Here is a 13,587-nt window from a genome sequence, read left to right on the forward strand (position 1 = left end):
TAAACATCAATACTGACAGCAGACTGGGTCTCAGGCTGGGTTCCAAGGACACAACAATGCCTAAGAACTTGTCTCTGAACTTAAAACCCTCCCCATCTACTAGGGACAAAGTCTCTTATTCCGTAACTACAGAGAAAAACTCAAATGCAAATACCTGGTTAATGTGACAGGTGATGGACTCACAGGCGCTTCTATCTAATCACGGCCTGTCTGATGGGAATGGGAAACTGTCTACTGATGGGGGAAGGGGACAGGAGTGGAAGTGAGATTTGTTCTTCTTTCCTTAGGGGTGAGGAATTAGGTACCCTGGAGAGGAAGCAAGTGAGAACCACAAGGGAAAAGGCAAGAAGGAAGCAGGCTGGCTGGCCAAAAAGAAGCCTCTGTGACTTTTTAAATAAGGCTGTCCTGCTTAAAACCAACTATTCCTAGACAGACTGAGCTGAGGGTGAAAGGAAAGGGACAAAGTATAGGAACAGAGCCTTTAGGTCAGACAAGTCTGGGTCTGAATTTGAGCTCTGCCCATTACTTGCTATTACCTTGGCCCTATTTCTTCCCAAGCCTCAGTTTCCTCATCTACAAAATGAAGATAACAACATCTGCCTTTCATGATGTTAATTAAGGATAAGAAGAGGTAAAGGGTGTAAAGAGTAGTATAAGTACAGTACTTAGCACATAGTAAATGCTCAGTAAACATTAATTATTGAGTAATGTCACCACGACCCAGTTGGCCCTTGAACAACACAGGGTTCACTTATATGCAGATTTTTTTCAATACATGTATTGGAAATTTTTTTTGGGGGGGGGGAGATTTGTAACAATTTGAAAAAACTTGAGAATGAACCATCACCCTTGAGACAAGACCAACCCCTCCTCTTTCTCCTCCTCCTCAGCCTACTCAACATGAAGATGATGAAGACTTTTATAATGATCTACTTCCACTCAATGAAAAAATGAATAGTAAATATATTTTCTCTTCCTTATGATTTTCTTAATAACATTTTCTTTTCTCTGGCTTACTTTATTGTAATAATACAGTGTATAATATATACAACACACAAAATATGTGTTAATCGACTGCTTATGTTATCAGTAAGGCTTCTGGTCAACAGTAGGCCAGTAGTAGTTAAGTATTCATAATTAACTTTTGGAGTCAAAAGCTAGATGTGGATTTTGAACTGCGTGGGGATCAGCACCCCAACCTCCATGTTGTTCAAGGTCAACTGTATTATTGCACTGCTGAGTTTGCACGCAGCTTGGCAGGCACATTGCCACCAGTCAGTTCGACACTTGTTCGTAGTTACAGGGCTTTCTGCAATGTAACAGATCCTTGAGATCAGCCAATTCATTAACATGGATACAACTATGTCTTCATCCACATAAATCACACAAAGTTAAACCAATAGGTAAGTGGTGACCGTCCTACACTAATAATTACAATACTCAGTATTTTTACTCTCAACATAAATAACTGGGGCACATATTATTTAACAAATATGCTATCTGATGGTTATTTTACAATCCCTGATAATAAAATGATTTACAAATAGGACACAATATTACATATTTCCTTTAATTTTCAAAATTCTGTGTTCTTTAAAGTTACCTTGCAACTTGTGTCCACTCTTCATACAGATTAAAAGTCATCAAAGGTTCAGGCAATTCCCGTAAATAGGACTTCAAAGCACCTGAAATCATTAATACTCTCTTTGAGTATGAAAAGAGATAAAGCTGAGAATCGCAGAACATACTATTTTGCAAATGGAAATTATCTCAATTACAATCTTCTATGGCATATAAAACAAATCATAATTTGGCAGGAGTAGTTAGAGAATGAAATGCTCATAAAACAAATCCAGGCTCTTCCAAAAATGTATTGAGATATCATCAGAAAATAAAATTAGCTTTAAAGCCATCCTTTCGACAAATATCATTTCCCCAGGTAGATCTGGATTTTGGGGGTAAAAGGAGGGAAGAAAATACAAGTACAGTAATGCATTGCTTAATGACAGGGATACGTTCTCAGAAATGGATGTTAGGTGATTTTGTTGCTATGCAAACATCATAAAGTGTACTTACAGAAACCTAGATGGTAGAGCCGACTACACACCTAGGCTAGGTGGTATAGCCTGTTGCTCCTAGGCTACAAACCTACACAGCACATTACTACACTGAATACTACAGGCAACTGTAACATAATTTTAAGTATTTGTGTATCTAAACACATCCAAACATGGAAAAGGTAATGCATTGCACTAAGATATTATGACAGATACAGCTACGTCACTAGGCGACAGAATTTTTCAGCTTCATTATAATCTTCTGGGACCACCATTGTAGACGTGGTCCATCTTTGACTGAAATGTCATTATGCAGCACGTGATTGTGTAGCTCCAAAATATCTGCATTGTCATCTACTTTCACTTTTACTTAATACAGGAAAACAAACAAAGGGAATAGAAAACGCGTGTATGCTTGTGTGTATGTGTGTGTGTGTATATTACATTATATAACAAGGAATTTTATCAGGAGACTTGCCCACCGCTTCGAGGGTGACTCAGTTTGCAGACTCTCCTTGCAGCTCACCTGCTACAGCATGGGGGTCTGAATAGAACTCATCCAGGTGAGAAGTAGAACAGTCTAAAGCAGCTTTCAGTTTCTTTAACTTGGAGGCCCCAGCCCCAATTCGGAAAAGGCCCTAAAGACAATGAAAAGCCGTTGGCATCAAGTGCAGATGGGAGTCTTACACTAAGTGGCAGTGTGGTCTACGGGAAGGGAGCCCCACTCTCCTCCCCAGCTTCAGCTCACCTCCTTGTGGTCACACTGCCTGCCTCGCAGGACCACTGGGAGGAAAGAAGAGGGCCAGGCGTGTACCCCGAGCAGAGCGACAGGCAGAGAGCAGTCCACTTTTAATCAGTGGTAGCTCTTGCCCAGGCTCGTGACTAACATACCTGTGCCTATTAGAAATCCATCTAAAAAAGTCAACCGAGAGATGCAGGAGTATGAAGGATATTAAACCAGGAATTAAAAAGACTTGAGTTTTAAAGAAAATGTACCCAGGCAGGGTTCCCAGATCTCCGCACTACTGACACTTTGGGCTGGATAGTTCTTTGCTGTGGGGGCTGTCCTGTCACCGTGGGGTCTTTAGCAGCATCCCTGGTACTACTAGACGCCAGTGGCAAACCTCCTCTCCACAGTGTGACAGTCAAAAATGTCTCCAGACCCTGCCAAATGTCTCCCAGGGAGCGAATGTGGCCCCAGATGAACAGCACTGACCTTGGCTAGTAGAAGTGGAGGTCACAGAGCTGGGGGCAGGGGAAGTGACTGGAAGCGAACACAAGGAGGGCTTTCAGGGTGTTCCTTGATCTGGGCACTGATTACATGGGCGGGTTTAGTCGTGAAAATTCATCAAGCTGTTTATCTATGATAGCCACACTTTTCTGTTTGTACATTTTATTTCAATAACGAGTTTTAAAAAGAAAAAAAAAAAAAGGCTTGCATTTTGATTCCTGGTCTGCCCCAGTGTGAACTCCCTGCGTGCTGACTTCCTTATCTATGCAAGAAGAGTAACGAGAACCGCCTTGCTTGGTTCATGGGGATTTTTAGGGTAATAATCCCATGAAATAAAGTATGTAAATGCCCCCCTCCCCCCAAAAAAATTGCAGAGTACTATACAAATCTTAAGATTCTTCCTGTAGATGCTTGTTGTTATAAACTAAAGCTCGTGGAAGCTCTGGCCCGTTAGCAAATCAGGAAATCCCTTGTCGCAAATCACAACCAGAGTTTAAAACGAAACAAACAGGACAAAAAAAGGTCAGAGTGTACTGTAAGCAGGGAAAAGTAAATATTGTTCTGTAAAACCTCTGTTTCGTTTAAAGACAGGGTCTCAATTTAAAATGTGGGTCATGGGTGGGGAGGCATGGGCAATATACATAACCTAAACTTTTGTACCCCCATAATAAACTGAAATAAAAAAAGAAATAGAAAAAAAAAATGTGGGTCATGATGAGAAAAGTTTGAAAGCCGCTGATTTACATAAAACCGACAGTGGCTGTGTCAGAAAGGGGACCCGGGGGTGGCAGAGAGCACAGTGCTCTGGGTACAAGGGCACGGAGACTTGGCATGCGGGACCACGATGTGCCGCTCACCTCCTCTTTCATGCCTGTCTCCAGAAGCAGCATGACACAGGCTTCGATGGGAAGCGCGATCTCGCGCCCACTCCGCTTCAGGTGTTCTTCCAAAGGGGTCCCAAAAGCTGGCTTTTCCGCCCATTTATCTAGAGCAGCAAATCGTTCAGTAAGACACCCAACAACCTCACGGCATTGCCAAGTTATCTGCTCCCCAAACTACCAAAGGGGCTTTTCTAGCTGGCTGGTAGCTGAGGTTTTGAGAAAAGGCGATACAGCTGTTCTGTTTGCTTTTGTTATTTACCATCTCCTGGAGCACAAACTGTGTGCCAGGCTGGGCTGGTTCCTTGTGGAGCCGAAGCTCTGAGCAGTGTGCATGGCACCCAATGTGAGCAGCCCCAGCTGAAGCTGCAAGGGTGCTGCACACCTGCACCACGCCCACCTTAACACAGAGGATTCATCTGAGCAGACTGCTGTCATTGAAAAGAAATTATTCCAGCCATGCAAGACAGCACTGGCCTTCTAGCTAGGGGCACAGAAACAGACGCCTTCAACGTGAAAATGAAAAGAATCTCCAAAAATTTCAAACACAAATCAAGCATCTGTCATACAAGACTGGAGATGGTCCATGTGAACTTGAGTCGGATGCAACAACTCCACGACATGCAGTGCTTCAGAATGCTGCATCCCCAAGTAGGTCCAAAAAGTTCTGAGCAGAAAAAAATGTGGTATTGGCAGCCCCAAAGCAGCTTAGGCTGAAGGCTGCGCTGACAGCAGTAAAGCAATATTTTATATTATTTTCAGGTCATCTGAGGCAGCTTAGCAGAAATACATACAATAAAGCAGTAAACCAGAAAGAAGAATTGAGCAAATGGGTATTATCAAATTAGAATAAGAAGTATCTCGTTGGGGTTGGCCTGCCTGTGGAAGCCGCAGAGACCTAGTGCTGTCTGAGCAGCTCACAGAAGCAAAAGAGGGAAAAGTAGCTGGTGAAAACTACTCCAAGGAGAAATACTTAATTCTCTCCAACAACAGGGAGGGCTCACACCCTTCTCAGCACTTGTACTGGACACTGGTCTCTTAGCCACTCTGCCGTTAGAAAGCTGGGTTGGGAGATGGTAATATTCACTCTGGCGTGTCAGGGGAAGGAAGAAAAACAAAATCCCACGAATCTGTAGACCTGAGAGCTTGTGGAAATTAATGATGGAAGAGCAGGTGGGGTAAAGGCTGAAGAATGGGAGAGGGGAAGGAAGGCCAGAGACAAAAATGAGAAGCAGGGCACCAGCCACCCCCGGGGCTGTTGGGAGCCCTCCTCATCTCTGGCCCAGCCCCATTCCAGTAGAATCTCTGACAGAAAAAGGATCCAGGGGCCTGGCCCTTCCCAGGGGACAGAGTTCTGTGACAGTCCTTTCAGAGGCCAAATCTTACCTGGAATACTTTTTCCCTTTTATCTAATGCAATGATACTCAACACAGGCTAACAATGGCCACATAACCTATCCCTTAGGAGCTACACTGGAAACATTGGAGTTCTGCAAATGACACCTGCTATAGACTCAGCCACACGCCTGGCCCTGTGATACTGAGGGGCAGGCATCCTCTAAACCTGTGCCAGAACTTTCTAGTAAACACTGAAACAGAGTGTTCTCCAGCCCACACCTTGGGGTAATGGTGGCAGAGGGTACAGGTAAGAACCACTGACCTACAGGTTAGTTGTAAGGTAAATTCTACCTTAGGTGCTGGCCTCTCAAACAACAGACCTACTATGTGCTGGGCACTGCAGTAGGCACATAAAGTTCACAGAGACTCCCCACCCTCAGAACGAGAACAATCAAATTGTGAAGGAAATACAAGACATACACGTAAACACAGAATAGTAATAAGACAAGACATGTTTGTTAAATCATGGCAGATCAATGGTATAGACAAGGGTCGCAAACACAATTGTCTATAGGGGCCAGATGGGTAGCACAAGTACACAAATCGTGCTGGGCAGCACGCAGTCTCAGAGAGGTGGCCACCACTTCTCAGCGCCAGACCAATGTTGTCTTGCGGGACAGCAGACTCAGTGTCACCAGATGTTCTGAACTTTCAAGAGAAGTCAGAAATCAGGATTGTTATGTTAAAGTGCCTGGTTTTTATATGATGGCAACTAATTAAAAAAAATTTTTCTTAATGCAATATGGCTGTTTGCGACTTCTGGTGTAGACCATAAATGCTAGTGCAATTCACGAGACAAAGCGTTTATTGTTGGCTTCAGTTGTCAGAGAAGGCTTCTCAAAGGAAGTGAGCTTCGTAGGGGTCTCACAAGATGGACAGGAATTAAATAGGCCGAGAAACAGGCAAATACGTGTGGAGGGCAACAGGCTGACAAAAGACCAGGGATCCTAAGTCTGGGAATTTACATCTTACCCCAAGCTCACGCACAAAGCGGTAAGAACGTGGAGCACAGTAGCCCAGAGGGACTGGAGAGGAAGGCAGAGCAAAGAGCAAAATGGACAGAACCCGGCGACGGGGTGGGAGAGAGGAAAGAGAAGAAGGATCCAAGGTTTCAGACCCAGATTGTTTGGAGAAAGGTGGTATCAGGGAGATACGGAGGGAGAAAGGGACAGCTGGTGTGGAGCTCGTTCCATCCTAAACTCTTCCCTGTCCCCCCTGTTCCTTCTGACTTTCTGACATATTTCTCCAGGAAAAACAGCCTTGGTGAAAAACTAAGAATGGGAGCTCTATAAAAAGGACTGCTCAAGAAATTCAATCTTCTCGTTTTTGTGCTTGGAGAGTTGGAGTCAACTCTTCCAACTGAGACTTTAAGCTACTCAAAGGCTAAAATGATGATATGTCTACTATCTTGTCCCATGCAGGGCCCAGCCCACAGTTCTTGGTGCTCTGAACTTGCCCAGCAAGTCTGTCCCTGGGAAGGCAGAACATTGCCCGTTATCTTCGTTTCCTTGCACCTTGACTAAACGCCATCGTCCAGGAACTAGGAAACTGGATCCTTTAGGAAAGCAAGGGCAATGGCTGAGGAACTCAGACATGCTGCACCCGAGATCACCAAAGACCAGGCCACGGGGTCAGTCAAGATATGGAATTTTCTAATTCCATAATCCAAAAACTTTCCAGCACGAAGCCAGAATCTGTTAGGAATTCCTGAAATTCTGGGGGGAAGAAGTGGCATTCTTTAGGGTGCCAGCATGTGCACATCCACAACACTCTCTACCCACACGCTTGCCCACTCTCACATCACACAGTCATCACACCCAGCACCCGGCCTGACCCCCTCTCAGCTCAAGACCAGTGATTCCGCAGGGCGAGCCTGAGCTCCAAATGTCAGGTCTATTCCACAGGCAGAAGAGCATAACAGATCCAATGACGCCTCAACAACTCGTGCTCATCTCTGCTGGTAAATCAGAGAGAAGTGGCATCAAAAACTTTAGGGAGGAAAAAAAGATTTAGATGCCCACTTTAAAACATCAGGGGAAAGTCCAGTCCACTCATAACTTGTGGGTAAAACCTACAATGTGCTTGAATATGGTAGGCAAAGTATCAATGGTGATAAGAACAAGAGCCTTGTGTAAAGACAAAGAAGGGGCCTGAAAGAAATGGTCATGATCTTATGATTCAATCACACCTATTAAGTGACTGATGTATCAAGCACTGGCTTGTAAAATTCTCTTTTGGAAAGTCCAAAATATTTTCCCTTGCATGGATGTTCTTGGAGTCACAGGGCCAGAATTAAGCCTTATAGAACAAATAACTGATTTGGAAAAGGATAATTAGATGCTTGACTTTTTCAAGCCTATTGAAGACATCAAAACATATAGGCACTCCCCACGGGGCCAGCTTTCTCTTCAACTGAAGGTTTCAAAAGAACTGCAACTGTTCCATTAGTATGTTAATTTGGGTTCAGAAGAAATTAGAGAATGCAGCAAGAAAGATGAAATTATGCTGGGAAATAGTACCCTCCTAGGCAGAGAAGCTTTATCCAGAGGAAAGGCATGCAGAGGAGTCAGGCTGAAGAAGAACCCAGGCAGAAGTGGCAGAGGCGGGAAGGAGGTATCAGCCGCACGCAGGTTACGTTACCTTGATGGGCTCGCATTTCGGGAAGGGCCTTTTCTAAGACTGCTAATGCTTTTCTATGGTAATCTGCTTGGGCTTCTAATAACTGAGAACAGACCCACATTCAAAAACAAAAGTAACGTTAGCATCAGATGGACACACACACAATGGCTGAGCAAAACTAAAACTGAAATCTTTTGCAAAAAAAAGCTAAAATGACTCAATTTTTACAATGCTTTAGAATTCTCTCAAGGAAAGGTGCTTACCGTAACAAAAAATTTGCCATATTCCCCTTCTTTGGCCATGAAATTGTACATGTCTGCTGCAAGTTGATCCTGGGTAAGTGGAAGAGAAGATATATTATTGAAGAAAAGAGAGATGAAAGAAAATTGCATCTGAGAATAATCTCCATGAGCTCTTAGATCAAAAAGTGATGGAAACAGCCACAGATAAAACATCCTTCAACTGACTGGTACAACTATACATTGGAGCAACAAAAAGAATAAGGAAGCTTATTATGACATTGGCATGGAAGATCTCTAAGATAAATTGTTAATGTACCTTATTAAGAAGCAAAGTATAGAGCATTAGATGGTATGTTACCATCCGGTTACAAAAAAGGGAAAAAGAAAAATGTCGTATTTTTATTGCTGTATATGTACAAAAACATGTCTGGAAGAAAAAACAAGAAATTAGTAACAGCGGTTACCTGTTGAGAGCAGTGGAAATTACACAGAAAGAAGACAAAGGTAGAAGAAAGACTTCCTGTATGCTGTCTTATACTTTTTAGTATTTGAACTAATGTAAATGAATTACATAACAATTAAATTTTTTAAAAGTGACTCATTAGGCAATTGGATTTATATTTCCAACCTTCTACTATATATATACATACATATATATATAGAGAGAGAGAGAGAGAGAAATTTATATATATTAGAAAAAATATGTATATGGTTTGTTTTTATGTACTGCCTTCTGTTTTTGCCATCAAGGTGCACAAATTAATGTGAAGGTTCTCCCATTTGTTATAAAAACCTGGAAATGCTAGTTAGGATTAACAAACATTCTTTTAGAATAACTAAGAAAGCAATAGAGTAAATTCCCTGATCTCCCCCCTCTACCACTCACACGTACATACACACACAAACAAAAAGGGAGAAAGAAGAAAAAGCAAAAAGAAAAAAAGAAGCAGACAAACAAAAAGCCAGAATGCTAAGCATGAATGGAAGCTGGGGATGACCTGGTGGGATCTGGGCCAATCTTGCTGGCCAAGGAGTTTGCGTCTAGCAGTCATGTGGGATCAGAGGACAGAAAAGGAAGCTTTGGGCCTGCTGAAGTGAGGAATAAGGACATACATGTCATGCATGAAGATAAGATTCCTGAAGAACTATACCCTCAATGAAAGGACAGAACAAATTCACTCATCATCACATGGAAATAATAGGGAAGTGAGTCTGTTTTGGTTTGGGCTCTGCATCTGAGAAAGAAAAACATTGTCTATGAGATTTCGCAAACACAGACCTGCTTTCATGAGGGTTTGAAGTTTGAATTTACTATTTATGTGGTCCAGGAAACCCCAAACTGAGAAAGTTTAATTAAAATGGACCTAGACTGGTAATACTCTCTGGATTAAGATTCACTCTCAATCCCCAGGAGTCCCACAGATAAAGCCCCTTTTAAAATGAACTCACAGTACAAAATTATGAAACACACGAGGGCACAACCCACCATAAGCAAACTTCCACCATTCTCACAGAAAACTTCAGAAAATACCAGAGACTTTAAAATAACTATATTTAAAAGGATTAAAGACATTAAAAAAAAAGAAACACTAGAAAAGAATAATACACTATCAAAAAAAAGATTTAAAAAATTAGAACTTTAGAAATGAAAAATATTCTCAATGAAATGCAAAACTCAATGTTAATCAATTAAATAGCAGATAAGACATAGCTAAAGAGAGAATCAGGGAAACAGAACTTAGATCTAAGGAAATTACCCAGGAGGTAGTATAAAGAGAAAAGGATGCAGAAAATATTTTCTTTAGTTTTCACCATTTGAAATACTGACAAGTGTGGAAACTGAAAGAAGGGACATCAGCCCACGAAGCACCAACCAGACTTCCCAATTGTGTACAATAAGTAACCAATAGCCAAGATCTAGGTTAGACCAGATATGAAGAAGAGTTCTAGGTAATTGACACTGGCAAAGCTACAACTATTCTGAACACAAATAAGCCAGTGTGACACTAGTTTATTAGAAGCACTTATCTGACTACCATCTTTTTAAACATAAAGGCTTTTTAAAACAAAGGCATGACTTTGTGAGTTTAGTTTTAATTACTACCACTATACTATATGAAACAAGTCATTTTTCTGTAGGTAACTGATCAAGGTTTGCTATTTTGAAAAGTGAAGAATAAATAGCATGACCTGAAAAAACTAAAACATAAAAGTCCTAATACTATCTAGTATGAAATAAAGAAACTATTTTTGGAAAATGATGAATAATAAGAGGAGGAGAAGTATAAATCAATCCCAAGGCTCAACAGAGACCTATTTCTTTACCCTCTCAAGTAATTTACCACTTCGTATAAAATTTGGAATGAACATATCTATATAGATAGATGCATAGAGAATAAGATCACTTAACCATCTAACTAATCTAAACTAAATTTAAATTATGAGATGAAAAGTTATATTTCTCCCAAATTACAAAGCAATTTTCCTAACAACATTTAAAAAAAATCTTTCCCTTCCCTATGGATATATGATGACCCATTTACTGTATATTAAGTCTTAAAATATAATAGCATTCATTCCAGTAAGGCCTATACTATTTGAAAGATCTATTTTTGTGCCTATTACGCATTGCTTTAATTGGTATAACTTTATATGTTTTACTATGGTTTTCTCTCCTTCTTTTCACTTCATCTTTAAGAAAGCTTAGACATTTTGTCAAGTTTTTAAAAACATCCTATTTGAATTTATTTAAAATAATGTTTTATTCTGATAATGCAGTCTTGGAAAATAAAGAAAGAAGTCGAAAACAAAAACCACCTTTAATATCATTCAGAGTATTCTGATAGGAATTATTTAAAACATTAAATAATCTACAATACTTGACCTTTCATCCACAATTTGCAAAACCAAAAAACTGATGCAAGGACACACTTATTCGGGAATTCTTGTACCTTGCACTGTTCTACTTTATTTCCAGCTTCATCCATCTCTTCCTTTAGGGTATCTATTTTTGATGGAAGCCCCTGAAAGTTGGCTCCTGAAGATTTGTGAGCTTGGTTCCACCTGCAAAACAAAGGGATCGTCAGCATTTGAAAACTAGCTGTACATACGCAAGCTTACAGAGTCAGGACCTAACAGAGACAGATCCTCCCCCAAAACTGATTCCATCTGTGATAGGTATCACTACCCAGGATGCCAACTTCTCTTGAGTTTATTCCCTAAGAATGGAAGCAGGCAAAAAGAGACGTTAGCTTCCCACCATGACAGGACTCTCGTAGTGCTGGGAGTAGTGGTCTGCTCTGAGCATAATGGACTACAATTTGTCTCACACAAACCCCAATGCTGGAAAGCAATCCATGGAACCCCTTTCCTATAGTGGTCAATCATTAAATCCTTGCCATGGAACAGTAGTCTCCTGACTCTTTCTTTTTTCTTTAAGAGACAGGGTCATGTTCTGTTTCCTACGCTAGAGTGCAGTGGTGTCATCATAGCTCACTGCAACCTCAAACTCCTGGGCTCAAGCGATCCTCCCTCCTCAGCCTCCTGAATAGCTGGAACTACAGGCACATGCCACCACGCCTGGCTAATTTTTAAATTTTTTTGTAGAGATGGGATCTAGCTATATTGCCCAGGCTGGTCTGGAACTCCTGGTCTTAAGGGATCCTCCTTCCTCAGCCTCCCAAAGCACTGGGATTACAGGCATGAGCCACTGCTCCTGGCTCTCCATCTCCTGCTTTGATCTGAAATGTTCCCTGTACCCCTGGGAGTCAGTTCCTGCTCCTGAGGACTCCTTATAGTTCTTCCTATCATCTGTGACCTGTGAGTACCTTCAGCAAGCAAAAGCTAGAACTTCAATAATGTAGCTATTAATCTATAGCTATGAAAACATTTTAAAAAGAATTAAATTATAGTAATAATAAAGAGATAGGGAATAATTTAAAACAATTTTTTTTTAGTTTTCAAATGCACTTTGACCTTCTGTTTGAATATGGATATGTCTGGTATTGTGGAAAGTTCTAACACTCCAAATTTAAATACAGATATTGTACAGAAACAGCATGAAAACCCATGTTACCAACTTATCAAACTTCCCAGACTGTTGCATTGCCCCCAAAATGCTCTGCCCGCTTCATGTTCCTGATGGGACACATTCTGCCACAGAAAGGCTTCGGTAGGTCTGCAGAAGCCAAACTGGAGATGGCATGCTGCGGACAGAGGACAGACTCTGGAGTCTGACATGCTCAAGTTTGAAGCTCAGCTCTGTCTTAAATAGTTGTGTGATCTAGCTAATGACTTAACCTCTTTGTGCCTCAGTTGCCTCATCTGTAAAACTAAGACAAACACCATTTCCCTTGCAGAACTGTCCTAAGGAGTAACGGACAGAACAAATACATATGCTATATGCATGTGTATTTAAATATCTGGCATATAATGGAGCCTTAATGTTAATTATTATCATTTCCCTCCAGCAAACACCATAGGAATAAGTAAAAGTAAAGAAGAAACATTCAACTGTTTCACTTTCTCCAATACCTACTTGAACATGACCATGAATGCAAGATCAAGAATCAGTGTTGAAACCTTCAATGGGACACGTGTACTCAAGATGTAAAGTTCCTGGCAGATAAACATCTATAATCTTGCTCTACCAACTCCAGGGAGGGAGCATTCAAGGGCTTGTTTAACCATTCTTCCTTCTCTTCTCTTAAGCAAAAATGTGCCTCAGGGTGGCCTGAGATCCCTGTCACACAGGATTCTGATCACACACGTACACAAGATAAGGAGACATGGACTTTGCTGTCAGAATCCTAGCGCTGCTGTTTATTATCTCGAAGGCATGAAGCAAGTCATACAGATAATATATGCAGGTCCCTCCCACAAAACAAGTCTCCTCTCAAAAGTTGGGGATGTTACATTAAACCCTACCCATGTTCCCTCCAACTCCAGTTGAGGGGCCCCTGCATTTAGTATCCAGCACAAAGCTGATATACGCTAAGTACTCAATTGATATCTGTTGAAAACACAGACGAGCAAGTGAACTGGGGGCACGGGGCAGGGGGCGGGGAATCAAATGAGCAGACATCTAATGAACGTAGCTCGATACCTGGCATGTGGCAAGTGTCCAGTAAGAGACACTTACTGTTCCCCGATAATTGCGCTATT

General features: G+C 41.4%; 1 protein-coding gene across 5 annotated transcripts in view; it reads right to left on the reverse strand.

The window, feature by feature from the left end:
• ARHGAP17 (Rho GTPase activating protein 17) overlaps window positions 1-13,587 on the reverse strand; it is a 76,005-nt gene that overhangs the window by 24,808 nt on the left and 37,610 nt on the right. For all 5 annotated transcript variants that reach the window (XM_045542820.1, XM_045542817.1, XM_045542821.1 and 2 more), the window contains 6 exons: window positions 11,376-11,487; window positions 8,446-8,514; window positions 8,204-8,285; window positions 4,146-4,273; window positions 2,584-2,695; window positions 1,604-1,685 (listed from right to left, as the gene is read on the reverse strand). In XM_045542820.1, the coding sequence (XP_045398776.1) occupies window positions 1,604-1,685; window positions 2,584-2,695; window positions 4,146-4,273; window positions 8,204-8,285; window positions 8,446-8,514; window positions 11,376-11,487 (585 nt within the window). The remainder of the gene's footprint in view (window positions 1-1,603; window positions 1,686-2,583; window positions 2,696-4,145; window positions 4,274-8,203; window positions 8,286-8,445; window positions 8,515-11,375; window positions 11,488-13,587) is intronic.

This window comes from Lemur catta, chromosome 2 (assembly GCF_020740605.2).
Source record: "Lemur catta isolate mLemCat1 chromosome 2, mLemCat1.pri, whole genome shotgun sequence".
Lineage (NCBI taxonomy): Eukaryota > Metazoa > Chordata > Mammalia > Primates > Lemuridae > Lemur > Lemur catta.